This window comes from Coturnix japonica, chromosome 12, assembly GCF_054131305.1.
Source record: "Coturnix japonica strain WE chromosome 12, WE-NBRP24, whole genome shotgun sequence".
NCBI classification, from domain to species: domain Eukaryota; kingdom Metazoa; phylum Chordata; class Aves; order Galliformes; family Phasianidae; genus Coturnix; species Coturnix japonica.
The window spans coordinates 3,167,015-3,189,891 of record NC_140674.1 but is presented as its reverse complement, the minus strand read 5'-3'; the positions used below and the strand labels follow the sequence as shown (position 1 = coordinate 3,189,891).

At 39.8% G+C, this 22,877-nt stretch overlaps 1 protein-coding gene across 3 annotated transcripts in view; it reads right to left on the bottom strand.

Annotated features, from left to right (window-relative positions):
* The window catches only part of WDR33 (WD repeat domain 33), a 50,168-nt gene that overhangs the window by 12,337 nt on the left and 14,954 nt on the right, over positions 1–22,877 (bottom strand). For 2 of the 3 annotated variants that reach the window (XM_015871007.3, XM_015871008.3), the window contains exons 1-2: positions 440–931; positions 48–187 (exon numbers count right to left, since the gene is read on the bottom strand). In XM_015871007.3, coding sequence (XP_015726493.2) covers positions 48–187; positions 440–581 — 282 coding nt within the window. In that variant the 5' untranslated portion in view covers positions 582–931. Of the gene's footprint in view, positions 1–47; positions 188–439; positions 932–1,174; positions 1,184–1,389; positions 1,485–2,248; positions 2,360–2,824; positions 2,904–3,037; positions 3,193–3,790; positions 3,918–22,877 lie in introns of those variants that run through there. The other variant, XM_085512544.1, reaches the window with a different exon arrangement.

Below are 22,877 nucleotides of genomic sequence, written 5' to 3'. Positions count from 1 at the left end.
CTAACAGAACAAGTTTTTCTGGTGTTCACCGTTTATCAGCTGCTTACCTGCTGAAACTGTGCTGGTATTGGTTTTGCATAGGGCACTTTTTTCTGTGGCACTTTCTTTTGGTCCTTTTGCATTACTTCCTCCATTCCCCAGTCTAGTCCTGGGATTGTCATTTCAATGTCATTGGACTCATCTTTCCCTTTAACAGCAGGGAAGACAAACAGTCAGTGTAATACAGGTTTACAAAGTAATTCCCTTACTCTCCTCTCCTTACAGTTAATTTAACGAAATAAACCTTGAGGTTTCCCAACTCTTTCTTCTTTACATGAGAAATACTCACTCGAGAACCTCAGAAAACAGTGGTTCTACCCAATTATAATTGACAGGAATGGACAGTAAGTTGCACAGTATGGAAGGCTCAGGAAAGTGCCTCCATATAGCAATTACTTACCCATCTGCTCTTGCTCCATGGCTATTTTCAACTGTTCAGGTATTCCCATCCCAGGGATAACTGCTAGGCTGTTGGGTTCCAAATCATCTGGAAGAAAACAATAAACATTTATACTTGGAGAATTTTTGCTTTGCATTATCATTTGGTTCTTTTGGACTCACACGCACTTTTACCTTGGGCACTGTTATGTATTTCATAAATGCTGGGTCACTTTTTAAACTTACATCTGAGTTGAGAGACATTAAAAGAGCTGCCCATTCAGATTAATATAAAAACGCCCCCAAAAGGCCAGAAACTACAACCTTTGGAGGAAGGTCACATTTCAGAAAATCCCATATCCATCCCCATTTTTGCTATAATGAATGCACGTATTTTAAAACTTAAATCAAACTTAAATGATACATCTTCACTGACATTCCCAAACACAAGAGGGCAAGTCATCAAGCACCTTCATAAACAAACAGATGTGACCCATGGGGAGAAAAAAGGTTGCTGAGGTACACTGTAGAGCTGGGTAACCCTGAGCAGCTTAGACTTAACAAGAAAAGTCCTTAGGAGGGAGAGTTAAAGTTTTAAGATCTGAGTCAAACTGATAATTTGAAAAGATTTCCCGCTGTAGTTCAGGACAGTGGAAAGTCTTGAAGTCACATGAAGTATCCAGGAAGAAAAGCAAACCAGAGGCATTGCCCGAGGGGAGCCCAACCTCCTTTCCGTGATGGACTGAGCAGCTCTTACCTCCTGGAGCTGTGAAGAAAAAGACAACTTGTTGTTGGAACTGCTTGGAGGATAAGATCATTCATGCAAAAAATACCTTTATCTAGGCAGTCAGCAATGCTACATACCACTTCAGTGTCTCACACAGAAGCACATTCTAATACCAGCTGAGAGCCCAAAGCTTGCTCCTTAACCCCCCAAACCTCTTACCCCTGCATTCTAGGAAACTGCCTTACCATATTCCACACCGTCCTCTGACATCCCAGGCAGCAGATTCAAGTTGTAACGATCTCGCATTTTATCTCCAGGCCGATTTCGAGTCCAAAACTTACTGTCGAAAGGAAGTTATATGATCTCAACACAAGGTCAAGAATATTAGCTACTTTTATTCTAACAAATTATTTATCTAAATTTTAGTAAGCTAACTTAGTTATACAAGGGTTCAGCTCCCACTAATGAAGTTCAGCAGTGAATCTGATCATTAGGCGTGGGGTTCAAACAAAAAACCATTACTATATTACATTAACTGTACAGTTACTATTCAGAAAATGCTTCAAAGCACCAAGCAAATACAATGCACCGGTAGCACCAATATCCAGACAGTTCTAAGGACTTCCCACCCTGTTTAAATACATCCTTCACATAAAACTAACCTTGTTGATAGGCACATCTATACAAAAATTCACCCCACTTGTAAATACTCCGTTACAGCACATTAGACATGAAAAGGCTCAAAGCACAAACTGTGCTTGTAATGCCCAAAGAGACAAGATGAGCACATGATCTGAGGACAAAAACATGGTGGAGACTGGAACATTTCTTCACCAAAAGAACATTTATTACTATGTTCCTCAGCTTTCAAATCTCACACAAACTGGAAATGTCAGCATTCCTTAAGGCTTCCTTAAGTGAAGGATAGGGGGTTAAATATCACCCTAACATCTCATGTAAAATGTCAGGGCTCTCCCATTCAAGTTTGTCTCTCTGCTTTGCCCACTGGTTGTGTATCAGAACTGCTCTTTATTCACTGATACCAAACACCCCTTTTTGATTCTGAACATATATAAATTCCCTTCTTGAAATATCTTAAAATACCTGGTGTGATCATTTGAGCCCGAACAGAGAATGTGTCCCAGGGGATGCCACGCCAGACTCCAGATCATCCCTTCATGGGCCATTTCCATTCCACCGACCTCCTTCTCAACACTGGTGTGTTAAAAACACAGTTATCACAGAAAGGAATATCTGATTCAGATACAATAAAAAACTTCTGCCATTTAGTTGTTCCTTTTTCCTTTGTCCCCTACTTCAGTAAAAATAAGCCTCGGTTATTTTTCTATCTCACAAATTCACCGTACACAGTTGTACTTAATTCAATCACCTAGGAAAACTTTAAACTATCCATTTAAAAGCAAAACAATTACAGCACATCATGAGAAACTCTAAGAAACTAGTAGCATCAATCATCCATCACCCCTCAACAAAAGAAGCAATTTATCCTTTAAAATATAGCTTTAGAAACGAAGCCTATTCACAAAAATCCTCACTGGCAAGAGTATAACTATAAACATAAACATGCATTCTAAGGTGGAAAGTGTACTGTGCGTTTAATGTAACAGCTTGAGCATCTGACCAACATCTTTCCAACACGCTGGTGAAAATGCCACGTACCCAACATGCCAGAATAACAAGGAGCCATCAGACCCTCCACTGGCAAACAGCCCTTCGTGAACAGGATGCCAGGCCACAGCTGAAATACAAAATAACTGACAATCAGAAAGCGTGATACTAGAATTCCAATCTCACGTAAATCAGGATCTCAAAAACATTTGTTTTTAATCCAGATGCAATAAGAAAACATTGCAATATCAAACAACAACTGACCTGTGGCCTCTTTCTTATGACCCCTGAAGACCTGAAGTTCCTCTTTCAGATTACGAATGTCAAAGAGCTTACAGAGATGGTCACGAGAAGCTGTTAGCAGCCAGTTGCCATTCAGATTCAGCTTCACCTCCATCACTGTGTTTTTATGAGCATGTCTGCAGGCACAGAAAGAAAATCATTGTTTGTCCAGATATCAATTTCTCAGACAAATCAAACATGATTATTTACCATTTCCAAATATTTAGGTCAACACAAAGCAGCTCAGCTTACTAAACCAGGATAGCAGACCTTTCTGTGCTGTATGCCTGGATGCTGTTATTTGTACTTTGGAACCTGGAGAGGTTCAGGCTGGATATTAGGACACATTTCTTCTCTGAAAAGAGTGATCAGGCACTGGAATGGGCTGCCCAGGGAGGTGGTTGAGACACCTAGAGACCCTGGAGATGTTCAAGAAACATTCTGATGTGGCACTAAGGGACATGGTGTATTGGCAAATATTGGTTGTAGATGGGTGGTTAGACTGGATGATCTTGGAGGTCTTTTCCAACCTTGGTGATCCTGTGATTAAAGCCACTATTTCTGAAGTTTAGACTTCACCTAATTTCTAGATTTTCTGGAACATTCAAAGTATTAGCTTTCTATTTGAAGCAATTGCATACGGCTGGAAAGACGTGAGGTAATAAGGTAAGAAGAGACCAACATGAAGTCAGCTCACATTCGAGCAAAGCACAGGGTGTGTGGGCATAGACTTACAGCGTGGCAAGGCTCTGGCCAGTTTTTGGATCCCAGAACTTGATCGGCTGCTGGCTGTCTTTACTTCCTGATACAACTAAACCCTTTGTTGGATGCCAGTCAACACATTTCACATCAGCTCCATGTCCTGTTAATAACGTAGAAGTTGTTCATTTAGAAATTTCAATCAAATTGAGAAAGCACTGAAAACTGAAGGGTGCACACCTCTTATAGCTGGGATGTAAAACTAAATGAAATCACACAATGCAGATCACATAACAAAATCAAACTAAGTAAAAATTAATCATCGAGAGCGTCTTCTCTTCAGATTGCAGCTCAAAAACAAAGCTCACTTCAATATAAAAGGTCTCTAAGATGGCTCCAATGGTACTTTTTTAGGCTTTGATCCTACAGTAACACACAGCATGAAGCAGCATTCCTATGGGGGTGTTAAAAGAAAAATACGCTGTGACATTTCACTTTCTCTCAAGTACTGCAGGAACAAAAAGCAAATGCATCTACGTTCCCATCCCATCCACACCACTCTTCAGTTGTTCTGTAGGAAAATCAGAACTTAAATCACGGATCTGAAAACTAAAATAGCAGACGATGAAAAGAAATCCATTACCAGGTTTTTCTAACAGCCTGGAGTAAGGAGAGAAAAGCCTTCACAATATCAATGATCCTCAAGGTCCCTTCCAAATCAAGCCATTCTATCATTCCAAGATATGATTCTGTGATTTCATTTTAAACTGACTGCTCTGATGATTTAAAGAAGAAACACTCATTCTCGCTACAGAGGAATTACAGGGATTTAAGAGATGAAATAATGAATGGAGATTTCCTTCTCTGGTATCTCTCCATGCCAGCCATCACCAATGGGAAGCCAACAGTAACATAATAGTCAATGTCAGAAAATGAGACAGCATGTGCCGGCTACAGCAAAAAGCCAGATGACAAAGGAATGGCTGTCTGCAACACAGAGGCATTATTTATAACACAGTATGGAAGAGTGGTAGCGTTTGTATCAAAGACAAATGGTCCCTATCAGACAGTTCCTACTGTACTGCTTTCCTTCAAGGTGCAGTATGGAACCTGCAGCAGCAAAACACTGCTTGATATTGGTCTCAATTCAATAAGAAAAATATACGAGTTGAAATTTTCCTGAGGGGACAGAAGAATCAAATTTGAAACATTATTCTTCCATTGTACAGGAAAAGCAAAATTTAAAGACACGAAGCACCTCCTCCATCCATTGCACCCCAAAGTGCAATCTCCTCCCTTCCATCATCTACAACAAGACAGGCAGGGAAGAGATTCTTGACCCAAAGGGAAATTAACACAAATGTAATTGAACATAAGGATATCAACACTGAGAAGTGGCTGGATGACAGCAGGGATGTAGGTACCCAACTCTCCTTCCCCAGTCGCAGCAGGCAGAACTGCCACAGAATATGCATGGTTTCAAGGAAGAACACAACCCCAGGCTGCAAAGACCATACAAGCACTGCTCTTTCCTACCAACAGAAAGGTACTCTGGGGTGTATTGTTTCCTCTTTCTCTTGTTCTTCTGATACAGCAAGAACTAAAAGGCACAGTGTGTCTGGATTTGCTCTGCTGGAGTCCACCTCTCAACCAGGAGGAGCTGAATGCTGAGCAGGTCTCAGTTCTGTGCGTTTATTTGGGAGGAGCAACTCTGCCAGTAGGAAAAGCACCTCAATAGTGAGGGGCAAACTCACGTTAGCAGATTTTGAACTGACAGCATTCTGTAGGTACCTGTTATCCTGCATTCTCTCAGGAAAAGGCAGTAGATTTGAATTCAAGGGCAACAAGGGAAGTGCTCCGTTATGGACAGTAACTGGATGAACTATAGGAAAACACGTTCAGACTAGAACACGCAAATAATATTAGTAGACAACGAAAAAGTCCGAACAATACAAACAGCAGAAACCTAAAGTACCTAACCACATGGACTGGAGTTACTTTGTCCTTGCTGCTCCTGAAATAAAGAGACTTCATAATGGAAGAGAGCTTAGAGACAAAGGGCTGCTGTCTGGCTGGTAAGCATGCAGCCAGTAAATGAGATGCTGGCAGAAGGCCATCTCAGTCTGGATAAAGGCTCACCCTGTGCAGGGCCTGATTCTTCAGAGATCAAACAAACGTGAGTTTAACCAACACAAATGTGTATCCTGAAGGAAAAAAAGGCCCAGACTGGGCAACCCAGTTCATGTTCTGTGTCACACTCTGAAAGAGAAGCTGCCTAAGCACCCATCCCACAAACACCCCCATAGGGAGCAACCATGATGGTGCAGCACAGGACTGATGTGCCTCTCAAAAACCAGGTTTAGCAGTTATGGTATATTATCCCCAGAGCACAGACACTGAGATATGAAAGAAGTATCTCTCTCTTTTTTTTTAATCCATATGCATAAGGGATTTCTGAACAGGGTGTTAGTTAATTAAAGCACTGATTGTTAACATTTTTAGACAACTTACCCTGTTCTTTTAAGATGCTGATCAGCAATTCTGGAGGGTGGAAAAAGTAACAGGCTGTATGTGACGAGACCGTGGGCAATAGTGCTTGATCAAACCCAGCGTGTCACAAGTATGAAAAAGTAGATATAAATTTAAGATCTTATTTTTACTCTCAACCTACTTCCTATATACACGACTTCGTGAATATTAAATATAGTATAAAAAAAACAAGTTTGGATCGCAGTCTTTCTATCACAGCCCATTAAGTATTTACTGTGTACAGATACATCATGTTTACTGCTGTGGCTGAACATTTTCCATTACAGCCTTTCCCCTAGAAATGAGTCCTGTTTTGAGGGCACATCAACTGATAATAAGAATATTTTAGGATTTCTAAATCCTCAGCAATTTCTGGGAGGCTTATGCACATACTGAGGTGATACTCCTTAAAGATCACCTTCATGTACACCCACATTCAAAAGCAAGTAGATCTCTATAACAGTGGATGCTTTGAAGAATGAGCACTGACATTTAACTGCAACAATGCTGTTTCCTTCCCCTTTAGAACAAGGCTGTTATAGAAGGGGGGGAGTGAATAGTGCTGTGTATCCTCAAGTCGGTCAGAACTGAAGGCTTTGCATCATTCCAGGATCATGTTCCCTTCCCTGTAATCCACAGCCCTGGCAGAAAACAATACCTCAGTTCCTCTTGGAAGAGTGGGTCCTTTGCAAGAGGCTATTTCCAAGGCATCCAAAATAGAGCCATGAAGCCTTACCACCACCCCCACTAGCAAGAACGAACAAGAAGATCTGCAAGGCCAAGACAAGTGGAAACAGCCCTGTTAATGGAAAGAGGATCTGTTTTCTATATAATTCCCTTAACCTTTGTTACTTGGTTCCGGATTGCTGACAAATTGGATTATTTTGCCCATTCTGCTCTTATAGAAGGCTTTTCAAACTACATCTGGCAGTTATCCAGTAACCTAGCAATTCCTTGCTTCCACGAAAATCTCATTTAGGAGCTGAGTACCTCTTATCTACCAGAAATGAGAATACTCCTCTCACATGATGCACCGACCAGGTTGGCAGTAAGGGTAAGGATATTTTAATTCCATTAACAAAGAACACTATCACACCCCGAGAACCATACACCTCCTGAAAGCTCTCCCATGAGCAAGACTGATTTCCACTCTCCACTCTAAGAATGAACACAGCAGAAACTCTCTATTCAGAGATACACAGTATGTTTGTTCTTTTTAGCATGCCGTTGGAGGCTGATGAATAGAAATCAAAGGCAAAGCTCCTTCCAGTCTTTATCAATACCTCCCACTGTACTTTTAGATCTGTGTCTCCCAAAGTTGAGTTTCCCTTAATTTGCTCACCGAGCCAATTTCTACCTCTTTGTTAGTTTATTAAACAAGGTACCTGAGGAGACTGATGGAGCTTTAATCCACCTGCAAGGAACATCTCCCATATCATCAACGTTTCTCTAGACCAGCAGCTAAATGGGACAAAATTAAGCCTTGTTTACAAAGCCCACCTTTACAGCTCTATTATCACACCACATTCTTTCCAGAAACAAAAGTTGCTTACAAAGGCAAACAATAACAACAAATATATATCCTGATGTCACTTGTCGAATCAGAAGGTTAAAAATAAACCAAATTGATCATTAACCATTAACAAAGTAGAACTGGGTAAACAAGAGGTTTCCCAGCTCAGTTCTTCTGAACAGGAAGTAAGACTGAAACACAAGAAGTCAAAGAGCCCCCAAAATGAGTTACAGCAAATGAGTTTGGGGTTTATATGTGCCAGTCCCAGTGGGACTAATGGCATGTAGAAATCTGAATTCCTTGTATCTATTGAAATTTAATGATAGTGTCTTACATAGGGATCAACGGAGGGGGGAGTGCTGGTATATGTGGGAACTGGGTCATGCAGGGTTCAGCCTTCATATAATGGGACAACTCACACGTTATAGTCAACATTCAAATTCTTCTCTGCATTTAAATTGAATGCTGAGCAACTTCCAAAGCTGAAATACTTTGTTCTGAACAGAAGCAACAATTACACAACTGAAAATATCTGTTTTACATTTTGGTAAAAGGTGGTGGTTGTTTTTTTTTTTTCCTTCCCTTAAATCACTGAATACACTGATGGCAGAATCTGCAATCATTGCAGAAACACATTTCCTTTTTAACTGATTGGTCTCCTCTGAGCATTATCCCATTTACAGGTTATTTCCTGTTTACGTTGTAAAACAGAGCCAAAACAAGCTTGATAGCAGGCAGGGCAACAGCACTGGAGGTAAGGGAACCAGCATCTGTAACACAAGGAGCTGCTTAACGTTCTCTTAGAAGTGAGAACTAGATGACAATCCATGAAGTATGCATGTTTCACAGTTCCTAATTGTAAGACACAGGAAAGTTCTATGTAGATAATTAACAGCAGGACATTTTAGTATGCAAAATCATAACATTTTCCTTGCGTTTAATCAGTGTGCAGATGTTCCAGCTTACCACTATCCACGCACTTCGGCAAAGAAGCTAAGGTTAATATTAAGTGTATCTCTGTCACAAAGTTCATCTATGTGGTGATGTTTGGAAATGCAGTGTAACAGTCACTGCAGTACGACAGTCATTACTCCTAATAGAGAAGTCATTACTGATCTTAAATAGGAAGTAATCAGGAAGCTCAGAGATGGCCTATGAGAAGCAACAGGGAAAATAGGACAGAGCATGAGAGGGGAAGCTACAACAAGTTACAACTGTCCAGCATCACTTATTCAATAACTACGGTAGTGTGGACAAAGCCAGGCCGTCAACAGTGCTAAGAGTTGCACCATTAAGGGCAAAGCAGACTGGATTCTACTTTGCACCGAGGCATACATGGTCACAAAAACTCACAATGCATATTATCCCTTTGCAGGTACTCATCAGAGAATGAAGAAGACTTCTTTAAATCACAAAAGGTAGAATATCTTTTTTGTTGCTGGTTACTTTATTTGTAGAGTAGTTGAGATGAGATGTTCTCCATTCAAAAATTAGCTAACCTACTTTGAAAGCAGCAACACACTTGCTTGTCATTGACAGGAAGCATTTATTTAGATTGGTATTTACATTTAGCGATAATAAAAAGAGGTGTACAGGAAATATTAAAAAATGAACAGCAATTATGAGAAAAATAATCTTATCCTTTGTAACATAACCAGCTCATAGGAGCCCCAAAGCCATCTGAGTTTGTTACTGCTTGTTTTCTGGCACCTTCCTTTCAAGTGTCTGACATCAGCCACTGGATCTGAAAGAGCTTATGTGGCATCTAACGAGTGCCCGCTGTCTTAAGCCATCAGACAAGATGGATCTCTAGTATTGCATGGCAATTACTGTGTAATTCCATATAGGAAGGGGGTGGATATAACAGTATAACGCGTCCAGGAATAGAACTGAGAGTCCTCCAAGGGAAGAAAAAGTGCTAACTTGGAAGATGAAAAATTCAATTATTTTGTACATCGTTGGTCAGCATTTTCCACAGATTTACAGTGCCGTGTACAGAACAACCCTACTGGGCAGCATGGGATTCTGTGGTAAGAACAGAAATGTCTCCCAGAGGAGCGTGAGCTTTCCCATTCAATGCTTCCAATGAAACCCTCCAAACAAACGGAACTGGTGTCTCTGGGGCCTGCTCACAGCCTCAGTCAGCTGCTTCGAAAACCATCGAGCAACATCACAAACCTGATCACAACGTCATGGGATTTGGAGCCTCCCAACGACAATCTCAGTCTCAAAGGTAACTCTTCAACTGCTGCTCAGTCAGAACACGCACATACACAAAATGAGGAACGTCTAACAGCTGGTGCCTGAGGTTAAACTTCTAGTAAGAAAAACACATCTACAGTGCACTGATCCTCCACTGTTGTTGTTGCTTTTAAAACATGTACGTAAGATGCTCATTTATAATACTTAATGATTTAAAATGTTTACTCACTTGCAGTCACCAAGCTGTAACAATTCCCCGCTTCTCCACCAGCAGGCTTTGGGCAAACCTTTGTCTCTTAAGCTTAAACTGTGCTGAACACATCACTAAGTCTGACATTGCAGTGAATATTATGAGAAGGAATTTTGCATTGAAAAGGAATGCCAAAAACACAGCAGACAAAAACACATTAGACAGAAATCCACGTCAACATGAAGCTACTACAGAAACTGTGCACATCCTAAACTTCATCATGGGAATTCAGAAGGTAGGGAAGAGCTGGGGGACACCACATAATCCAGCAGCAGCTGGCCTGAAGCTATGCACTTCAATTTCAAGAAGCACCAGAGTTGAAATGTTTAGTTCCAAACTCAGGGAAGACACAAAATGACGCTAAGAGTAAACCATCAATAATCATTTTCAGTATAACACCTTGTTATACACTCATTAAAGTTCTGCTGGTGATCCTGGCAGAGTTTGAGCACTTAGCTTAGGGACTAAACCAAGCTCCAAATCATTCTTGTGGCCACATGAACAGACACCTCTTAGCAACCTGCTAAAAACCCACAGACCACATTGTGGATCACAGCTAAAGAAGTTGTGTGAAGTCTACTACATTTCTCTAATTTGATATGCCATTGCTTCCAAGTAAACCCAGAATATTTTAATAAGAATGTCCAACAAAGACAGACTGCTGAGATCCCTCAGTCAAACTGCTCTTCCTCAACCTATTCTTTCAAATAGGTTTCAAAACCACTTGTGGCTGAGACTGAAGGGCAGGATCCTACTTCAAACCCATTGAGGAGAGGTGCTATCAACTGTCTTCTCTACTGGACAAACAAATGACTTTCAGAGATGGTGATGGTTACCTGGCCACTCAAAAAGAGGACTGCTTGGTCAGGCAGTTTCCACTTTAAAGGAACATATACAGAAATATATACACATAAACAGAAATCTTTTTCTTCTTACCAATGAAAAAGCAGGCAAGCTACTTCTGGTAGCTAGTTTACTGACATAGACCCTGTGATAAGTACAAGTCTATTATTGTTTTATGCAACAAAATCATGAGTTTAGGTACCCAGAAGTCAGGAGAACAGTTCCAGGACAAATATTCCATGAGTACCTGCTCTCATAAAGTGAGAAGCAGACAGCCCAGGTGTAAAGTGTGGGGACAAAAGAAAGACTGTCAGACTCTGTGTAGTCTCTAGGAAAGGATTTATTGGTCTAAGAAATCCAAGCACTCAGCAAGACATCCAAGAAGGGATACACTGATAGAGACCATATAAACTGCTCTCTCCATTTTACAGTAGCACCGAGACTGATCAAAGCAGGAAGCAGCAGGTCCACGGAAACAAAAATCATGGCAGAAAGGAAAGCACATGGCACTGGCTCTCATTACAAAACCTTGTTCTCCCTACACAGAGATAAAGCTCGACAAACTGGAAAACTCTCACCTCAAGGGCAAGGGATCAATTTTCAAACAACTGAAATATGAAAGGGCAGTGAGTTATGAAAAGAGACAGTAATGCAAAATAAATGAGCAGCATACCACGAAGAAAAAAATATGGCACATAAAATCATACAGTGACTCACAAATGTATCTACTCTATTGCTAATCTCAAGGCTAATGAAGAGGAAGTAAGAAAGTAAATAGAAAAAAGCATTTTCAGTGCGAAAAAACCCAGTTTGAATAATGTTACAGAAGCTTGGTAGAATCACATCTTCCACCGAAACTTCAACGAAGCAGTAAGGAAAAACTGAACTTAGGAATAGCAGAAACAAGGATTCTTATCACAGCCTTGTTCCAAATTTCCGCACTACTGCTTTCTTCCCTTTGCTTTCCTGTATCACCACCACCACACCTGCAGCCCGTTCTCTTTCCATCCACCTACTCATTTTTGAAACCTTTTAAGAAATCTTTTCCTCTTTCAGATTTAAAGATTGAAGTCCTGATTTAAGTAGTGAAATCCAAATCCTTTTATTTACGCTCTGAAAATAGGGCTCCTACTTCAGCAACTGCTCTGTCGAGTGCGACTGTGTAAATATCAATAAAGCTCTATTCAATAGCATGCATTCTCATGTACTTCTTTAAATTCCACGAGCACATGAATGAGCCAAACAGTAAAGCTCTTTGCATGAGATTGAACAGAAATGGGAGGGGAAAAAAGATGACACTGAAAACTTACCAGGGGTTTTGTGCAACCTGAGCCTAACAAAGAAACGGAGAGTTGTCAGCAGGAAGAAATGGGATAAAACAATCCAAAGAACATTTAAATAACTCAGATGTACCAAAATACGGAGGAAAAACAGAAAGGAGAATGTCACAGGTTACACAGCTGGTTATGAGAGACAGAAAGGCCAAAGGGAGGCTGCCAACAATTAGGTAGGGCTCTAAAAAAACAATTTCTGATAGCAGTTGGTAGAAAATGCTGTTCTTGGGTTCATTTACTGGCGTCAGAAGCAAACGTGAACAAAAGAAGAGGTATTTGATTTAAAGTGCAGCTTTCTTCATAAAAAAAAGAAGTGTGAAAAAATGTTTCCTATGTGACATAACAAGAGACTTCTCCTTCAAGACTGGAGTAGAGGATACAGGAATTAAACCATATCAAGTACAGACGGTTTGGATGCTTCTTTGAACCCTATGCTTCTTGAAATGACAACAGGGTATCTGGATATGAATCACTTAAAAGAAGTAATGAGTATAAAAAGGACAAGCCATGAGTTTTGCAGCCAGCACTGTGTTCTTTCCCTCTGTGATACAGTCTGTGACCAAATCTGTATTTGAATTTACAGGTGCATGTACACAGTGCCATGTTAAAAGGCTCCAAAGTAAGTGTAAGAAGAACGATGTGGAGGTTTGCAGGAAAGCATCATTAAATCATACTACAATTGTACCTCAGTACTAAGTGGATATCAAAAATTAAGCAGAAAACCCTTCAACAAAGCCACACCTACAGCTGACGCAAATACCTTCATGATGTCATTGCATACCCCTCCACATAAGCACCAAAAGCACCATCTTGAACTCTCTGAAGTTTAATATATATATATATATATATAAACGTTTTTGTTTTGTTGTTGTTTTTAAAGCAGAGAACAAATCAGATCTAATGATAGCATAAAATACATAAAGCCAAACGATGTGGGCAAAAACAAGAACCCAAGATAGAGAATGTTCATCTGTTAAATACATGGATAGCAGAAAAGGAACAGTTCTGACCACGTCCACAGAAGTGCTGAGAAAAAAAAACCTTTTTTCCCCTGAAATATTGATCTTGTCTGTAAGAATTCTTTGTCACAAGACCAGCACAGAACCATCTATCTTAGTACTGAAATTTTCATGGTGCCTATTCTGGGAATAGAAGTTGAAAATATAAGCAAGTTATCTGTGGGCCATGACTTCCAGTTTTAGAGCAGCATTATATATTATATGAAAACACCATCACAAAAGATATCTGCTACACCTCCATTGTGTGAGTGAGTCAATAGCTGTGTTAAAAAAACCAAGTGGTCTCAAATCACCAAAAGAAAATGCCAAGTAGACAATCAGAATTTAAAATAAAAGGCTGAACAGAAGTGCTTACCTCTCAGCCTGTACAGACAGTATTCAGAAAGAATCTTCTTACTAAGGAGCCCAAGTTTCTCTCAGAGTTTTCTTGCAATTTTTAAGAGTTTGTGATTTTACATGAAAATAAATGAGAAGAAATATATAAAATAAAAATACCTTTCCAGTCTGTGAACTGCATAAACTTGTCCACAGAATAACAGTGAACTGGGTCCATATAGGATGAAAGGACGTGAGATAGAAACTAAAAGGCTGTGCTTTTGGATAAAACAGCAAATGCCTTTAAAATAGCAGAAGAACGAAGCATGTGGGTTAGGAGCACAAACAGTGAAGACACCACCACCATTAAAAGGCTGCTCTCCTGATCCCTGAAAGGAACTGAACTGTGCTCTTCAGATAAAAGCCATTTTACACCACTGTCAGACTGTGCTGTGTTGAAGTAGTCTGAGAAACAGGAAAGTGTAGAACTTGTCTGGTAGGATGCACGACTTTAGGAATCTTCTGTGAAATAAAATTACTGGTAAATCAAGTCAGTGATGCACAAGAAATAGCAAAGCCTCACCTCCCATTATATGGATACTTCTCCATATGCAGTCCCATTCAAACACTAACAGAAGCAGAGACCAAAGAAGATGACTTTCACAGAAGCCGGCATCACTGGTTTTAGAACAGAATTGATTTATAAGAGCACGTTAATGCCAATGAGGTAACCACCGAGAAAGAAGAAAAACAAAGAAATTTGGTGCCGAAACGGTGCAAGATGACAGTTCTGCCAAATTCTCATTTTGGGTTTTAATACATTTGTGAATACAGAGAGAATCTGTGAATAGAGACCCTGCACGTGGGAGCAGTGAGGAACATTTTAACTTTAAAAAGTTAATTAAAAAAAAAAGGAAGCTTTATCAGGTACAATCCCATGTCAACAGTTTATTTTCAGCGCAAGTTAAAATACAGTTATTGTACACAGAATACACACCTTCATTAGACTAGTGCCTGTTTTTGGAACACATTCCCTTCTGAAAAATCTGCTGCTAGAAGATGCAGCATTACAAGTGTCAATGTGCCAAGAACACGATCAGCTGTGACAAAGCACTACAGAGGAGAAAAAGGTACAGCAGGTGGAGAAATACCTGACTTGAAGAGTAACAGGTGGTTCATCTACTGGTGACTGAGCTTTAATTACGTGTATGCCATCAGCAGCATCCTACAGTCCTCAAGACAGCATAACAGTGATGCTGACCATGATTCTGTATCAGTCCATCTTTTTCAGAAGAGAAAACATTGAGGAGTTAAGTTTTCACACAAAGTCTTTAGAGCACTATGCATGATGGGCATCCTACAGCACAGTAAGCAGCAAAACCCATTATTCCTGCTCTCAGGTACAAACAAGTAAACTTAAATTAAAGCCTGATATAGCTAACATGGTTTTATGAATAGACTTTTCTCCTACTAAGTGAACAAAGAGAAACTTTCTTGTCAGGGATGGGCTTCTACTAGATGAAAGCAATTTACCACCTTTCACTACCAGTTAATGTACTCAGATACGTTGGAACTGGAGATCCATTCACATGATGTCTAGTTGGTAGGCCATGTTCCTTAAATCAGGATAATCCACCATGTGGGTGTCCAGCTCACAGTAATTGGCACCACAGTGCCACGGACCATACTAAACTGGAGAAAATGAATTTGCTTTTCACTCCTCACCTGCATTTTGTGCAAGGATAGCAAAGAGTAGCCACAGCAGGAGAATACTCTGATGCTCTTCATGTTTAGCACATGCAAAATTAATTTGTAAAGGTTACTCATATGGCAGTCTCATTAAAGTCTAATAAGAACTCCTGAAATTGCTCATTTCCACGCACCACAACTGACCCATTTTTGTTAGATCACTGTGATGTATAATGCTTTAAGAAACCCCTCCTAGCATTTTCCAGGAAATCTTAATGCCAACCAGCATGTTGGAACAAAAATAATACTTTTGTTCCACTAAACAGTTCCTAATGGGTTAAAGGTAACTTGATACTTCCAGGCAATAATTTCTGTGGGAAAAGTTATCATTATTAAAACCTCCTTTGAATTTCAGTAAAGGGCTATGGGCGTGCTAGGTGTCCCAGTGACAACACCTGGATAGGATGCAACCATTGTGCAGAACACAAACACTTCATTACCTGTACATCCATCTAGGCTTACTGGGCACAGGCATCATCATGCTGAAACTGCAGGCTGAAATGCACACGCAGTAAGTGCATCTAGGAAGAAAGGCTGCATATATCTTGGAGGAGTCCTTGATGCAGGAAAAAGAAAAAGGCAGTGGGAGAATCATGTAGCACACCGAGAAGCCTCTGAGCAAGCAGGATGTTTTGTTAGACAGGAAGCAGCAGCTCCATCTCTACAGCAATGGCTGGCAGGACAGCACCTGCTGCTTAAAGCCTCTGCCGTTCCAATTCTGTAGTGTGAACAGATTCTAAGTTTAACACCAGCATTAAAAGTCCTGATTACACTTTTATAGACGCCTGCTTTGAAGATGCCAGCAAGTGTAGCAGGCAATGACAAACCTAATATGCTCACACAGATGGCAAAAATGACCAATTTTCTCTGTTCCTTTGGAAACAAATTATACACCTGATAAGCTCTGAATGGTGTGAAAGACAGATAACCTACCTTTGATCTCCAGACTACAACTGTGGAACACTGAGCAATTTAATGCAATAAAAAAGTTGTCTGAGTGCACTGAGCTTTTTACTTTCCTTGCCTCGACACCATATGCTGCTCACTTTCAAGTCTCTGCACAACAGGGGCTTCCACATGGAAAATAGTGATCTACAGAAACACAGTCATGGACATCATCAATATCGGTTGTCACCAGAACAGGAAATAACAAATGGGCCAAAATAATGGTGACTCTGGGACCAAACACATGGACAGAGACAGCACCTCTCACACTGGCTTTATGTAGGTGGAAAACCTGCTGGGGAAGCAAGAGTCAAGCATTGCTGTGAGAGTCTAATAGCACGGAGTGAGTCTGGCAGGGAAGATATGACATCTTATTACCCACCCCGCCAGCTAAAATAAAGCAAGACTGAGTCCATAACACAGGTTACTGGACTTCTAAATATTTTTCTTACATCTTTACTTTCTTACTATGCCAGCTAGTCTAATTTAAAGCATTTTTTTTCCTGCCTAAGTATTGTGTATAAATGAGAAAGAGCAGAAGGCAAGATTCCTCTTGACCAGCCAGCAGTAACACTGCAACACACCACACAGAGACCTTGGCAGTCTCAAGAGAACAGGGACCTCCCATGCTATGCTCCATACAAGTGTGTCTGAGCGCTGCTCACAAAGTACTGCTGTGTAAGTGCTCACTAGTGTCCAATAATCACAATTGAGAAGGAGCAATTACATTACAACTTTTGGGAGTTGTTCCTCCTTTGTAAGATCACCTTTAGCAGTCATAAAGATTCTTGCACCTTCTCCACTAACGCTTGAAATTCTGTTTCATTGGATTCGTGTTGTACCTTGAAAAGTATGGAATTTTCTTAGAGAAAAACAGAAACAACAGAGTAAGCCTGGTTAGAACTTTGCAAAGCATGATTCAAGAGGAAGGAATTTCTCATTTCCTGTTGACTTTAATATAATTTGCAGCCTCAAAATTACATTTAATATTTCACAGCCTTGTGCAAATTTGCTTAAACTTGAACATTAAGTATTTTATTTTCAAGAAGAAAGGCTGTCAGCACCCAGGACAGTGTATTAAATTGGTTATGGCCATACCTGTCCAGATCAGCTTTTGATTGAGAGCAAAAATATCTTTTCTAATACCTACTTTACCTGCAGAGAAAGAATGTTCAAGAACACACAGGTCTACTTGCAGCTCTCTGCAGAACTCAGACAGATGATCTAGAAAAATGGATGTTCAAGGGCAGCAATGGCAAAGCAGATGGACAAAACTATGCACATTCAATTTAAAGAGGAAAGGAGTAGCTCAACTACTTTTTGTTGAGCTCAACTGCTTTTTGTTCTTCTTTGAAAGCAAGTAAAATAGATGGATGCTTGTGGCTACGTTTTGAGGCTTTACAGCACTGTATGCACAACGTCAAAATAATTCTGAAACAAAGAAGGAAGCAGGAAACTAATATTAAATCCCTATGATGTGCTATCAGGTAAACATGAAAGCTGGATCCTTACAGATACTGAAATAACGTACGCATACAGAACAACGAGGCAAGATTAAAAAATTAAATCACTTGAATTTTTTGTTCCTTCCTTTCCCTTCTGGCAACAGAAAAAGGGAACTCAGTATCACAAGACTGCAGTTATGTTGGGCTGGGAGGAACCTCAGAATCCTCTAGCTCAATCTCCTGCTTCAAGCCATAAGGTCAGAACAGGTTGCTCATCCTTTTATCTATTTTCATCTTGAAAGCCTCGAAGAACACAGCATGGTACCTAAAATTCAGCAGAGATCTCACACTGTTCCACTGCACCAGTAAGAGAACAGTGGAAAAAGATTAGAAATCTCACAGTAAAAATGGCATTCTGAATGTCTTTAGTGGAGCACAGAAGGAGACAAATGGTATGGGGTTTTTTTTCATTAGAACTATTAATTTTGTCATAATACTTGTATTCATAATGGCAACATATCTGAAACATCAAGTGAGTTTCAACGCAGATTTCTGGGCATTCCCATAAAAGGGAAATTACTTACCTGTGAGTATCAATTACACATCCAGCTGTGCTATGCATCTCTAACTATAAAAGAACCATGAACATTCTCTTATACGAGAATATTTTGCTTCCTTTTGAAATTCTACGCTGATGGGAAGTTGGGTGCAGGAGGGAATTTCTTCATTCAGTTGGAACATACAGATTTTTCTCAACGTTTGCATGTATCCATCATTTATAAAGCCAGAAAGAACCTCAGCTTTTAATGAAAAACAGTTCTTAATGAACATTAGGCCTTGTGTTAAAGTCTTGCTATGTAAATTCTCAACTAAAATACTTCAAAGCTACGTCCTCCTTGAGTCGTGACAAACCATAGGAACTGGAATAGGACTATAGGAGTATAAAATAGGACTACCCTGGAGGACAAACAGCAGCCAGCTATAAAGAGAAGTTCAAATCTCAAAAGTTTCATAAATATTCACACTTGATTTTTCTTAACATCTTTTGAAAATGGTAATTATTAATGAAATCACCAGAAGCTGCACTGTGAGCTACACCTTGCACTTTGAGGGCAGGAACAGACCCGGTTCAGCTATTACTGTATTGAGAATTAGTGGCTCCATTCAAAGAAAGGTTATTAAAGCAATGTAGGATTTACAACAAAGATTTTTTATGCAAAACCTAAAATATGTTTCCTCCTTCATCATTAAAAAAAGGAATTTATTCCAACTATGGTAGAAAATGTGCATTTGCTGGCACACACCAACCAGAAAGCAGCAGAACTGTAAGCATCAGGTGCTTCCACTGAGATAACAAAGAATGAACTCAACTCTCTGTGATAGAAGTGTTCTGTGAAACTTACTACTATGACAAATATATATAAATATATATATATTATATATAGCTTTCTCCTATGTGAATGTACTTCTGACCCCTAGGACCGTGTTTGTTTGGAAGCTGACATGCAGTGGCCCCAGCATTTCTTAACTTCTAGAAAAGAGTAACAATACTTTCCAATATAGAAATTCTACAGTTCTGAATTCTAAGACAGTCACTTTACTTGCAACACACACACACACACACACACTCTTCCAGCAGCCAAAATGAAAATATCTCCCCTTCAGAACTGTTCTTTTTTCAACAAAGAGTCCTTATCTGGAAGTACCAAAATAAAATGACTTTGCATTCCCGCTGCAAAATGAATCTGTGATTTGGAAAGTTCTGGCACTGTACGTGGAAAATACATTTTTATTGTCCTTGCGTGCTTAATGTAAAAATTGCTTTTTGTAGAACTATGCAGCATACGTGTGCTTTGAATATATCACAACTGATGCGATTCAACAAACCTTGGGTCTGAATAGCAACAATGGGTATTCAGGTTTTAGAGCATCTTTTTAAATGCCCCCCCCAGCACTTCTTGGGGAAAATAAGAAAATAAATTGAGTTTCCAATCAACCTCCAGAGAGAGCATTCAGCCTCTTGTAGGCAGGAACTATGGCACCATTCACTAAAATAGTACTCCATGCTTCTCAACATGAGGACAGGATGTGTTCCTAACTGCACTCACACTCGTCAACCTCAAGTCAGAAATGAAAACACACAGTTTAAAAGACATTTAGGAAAAATGCATGTCTGTGTAGATGGATATGCACCGCATGTGCTTCCACGTACAGTACAGTATATGCAGATGTACACATACACAGTGCATGTATCTGCTCGAGTTTGCTTGCAGCAGCTTCCAAGTGTGCCACTCAGCCCCTTCTCTAGCCTTTTCTTGCTCCTAGGACACAATTCACCCCATTTATCCCCGTATCTGTAATCTATATCCCCCGTTTCTGTAACTTCATCCTCATCTCAAGCTGGACGGGACTGAGAGCAACCTGGGCTATGGGAGGCATCTCTGCCTATAGCAGGGGGTTGGAACCAGGTGATCTTAAAAGTCCTTTCCAACCCAAACCACTCTATCGTTCTATGATCTCCTCACACTACCACTATGTCTTTACAATCATTACTCCATCCGCTGTTTTATTAACTGTCTCTCCATTGATTATCCTAGTCATCTCCAGCAAACTTTTCACCCAGGTTTTCTTCAGAATTCTCATTTCTTCCTCACTCCTGCTCTGCTGTGTAATGCCTTCACAGCCCATTTCTCTTTTGACCCTGTCTTCTACAAATGACACGTGTGGGACGACTCGCTTTTCAACATAAGACAGTAAGGGCAAGTAGGGCAGAGAGGGCAAGTACTACAATATTTTGGGGAAACTGTGCAACCACTGTCCTCCAGCGCCAGGCTGTCCATATGAACATGTAGCATTACATAACAGAATGCTGTGACAGTACCACTCATATGATTAAACTTGATGGAAACTGTTTCATTACTAAACCCAGAGTACTGCTGAGCTTATTTCCTGCTACCACTTACCTAATAGCCAGAAATAACTGCAGCACGAACAATTATGCAAAAGAAAATATCAAAGGCTTTGCAAAAATCTGAGCTTACCAAGATGTACAAAAGCTTCTGAACTTTTCTGCTGTTAAAAAATGGAAAAAAGAATAAGAAGTGATCTGTTTAATTCTTCAATCTACACAACAAAGAGAACTGGCCAAGAAGCAAGGAAAGCTGCTACAGAGAGGCACAGATCATTTTTCAATAAGGATTTATATATATATATATATATATATATATGACTTCTAACATTTCTTCAGAAATAGCATATTCCTACAGGAACCTAAGTCTAGACTTCATTAAAGACACTGAGAGCCCAATTCTGAGCATGTGTCGCTTGCAATTTTATCAGAGAAGATAAGTTGCTAAAAAACTTGCCTAAGATTAACTCAGACCATCTTGCTTCCGCTGGAATCTTTGATCTGATCAATATTCACAAGTAGATACAAAGAAGCCACCACCCTTAATGCACACAGTCTGTATCCATTTCAACTACTGCCCGTGTGCTGAAATAAAAATCAATTCTTCTATCTCACCATCAGTATTTAAGGAACTGTGTAGCTGGGGAGTTTCTCCATTAGTATCAGTGAAATCTGATTACAGTATTGTTCCTATCTCAAATACAGTAAGAAGAGCTCTAGGATAAAACTCAGTCACCTGCATCAATGGTTTGTGTTGTAGATGAGATCAAGAACACTGTGTAATGCCTGAATGTAATCACAACACAACAAAGTTCTCATTGCTGACGTATTTGTACTAACAAGCTACACAAAAGGTTTCACCTTGTCCTGAATTCATCCACCACCCGTAACAGGCAGCAGGTGGAAGGATGCAGATGCAAGAAACCCTAGTGATGCAATTACATAACTTCTGAAGGAAGTATCTTCTGTTTCAACAGCACTAAGATTTGGCTGTCCTATGACAGCCGGACACAGGTCTTCCAATATTCCTTCCAAGCTTAACAAAACTGATTTTTTTTTTGCATAAAATTTCCCTTAGAATCAATACAACAGATTACACAGCTTGGAACCTCAGGATATTTTTCAGGGAGGAAGATTTCAAAACTGATTCTGAAATAATCTAATTCCTGCACGGTGCATCTTCATTCTTGTCTTACACGAAGTGTCGACAGACAGAAGTGTTTAATAACTCTCTTTAAAAAAGAACACACAAACACAGCACTGTAGCTCATCTCTCACGATCTCTGTAAGCTGATTGAGAGAATCCTGTATGTTATGAGTTATTAACTTTATGATTTGAGGAAAAAAAGATTCTAGATGAGAATCAGAATTGCAAGATGTAGCACACTGTACTTAAGCCATAACAAAACTCAGAACCATAATAAACCCCAAACGCTTTTAGGCATACAGAGGCAGACACAGCTCCAAGTGCCTTCAGTAGTTTCCATTTCCCCCTTCACTGTTTCAGAGACCAGAGCAAAAGCAATATCAAGCTACTCCTAAGCACCATATTAACATTATTATTTTTCAATAATCACCTTTTAATCTTAGGAACCTAGGAACTCAAATATGGTTGATAAACATGATTGTTTCTGCTCAAGGTGGAACACTGAACAAAAAGACAATATGACAGAAGCCAACAGAGGAGGAAGATCCTCAATTCTCAGATTTTTACATTGAACACAAGCAGAATTCAGTATTGTAACAATATCTACCTATAATACTTGCAATATAAACTTCCTACAGTGAAAAACCAAGATGCCAAAGCCTTGCAAGTCACTTACAGGAAGAAACTTGAGTTGTTAGATGACACCAGAGTATTTTATAGCAGCGTGAAGCCAGGGGATGTTGGATTCTTTCCATCTACTAAGAGAATTGTATCCAGTATCATAACAAGTAGCAGAACTACCGAGACAACTTATGAGCTCATGGAAGCACATACCAAATTTGTGAAAAGAGAAGCAGTAGGAAAACCTACTTTGCTCGATGAAGCTGGAAATTGTGTACAATGTTCCTCACTCAAATCTCACAA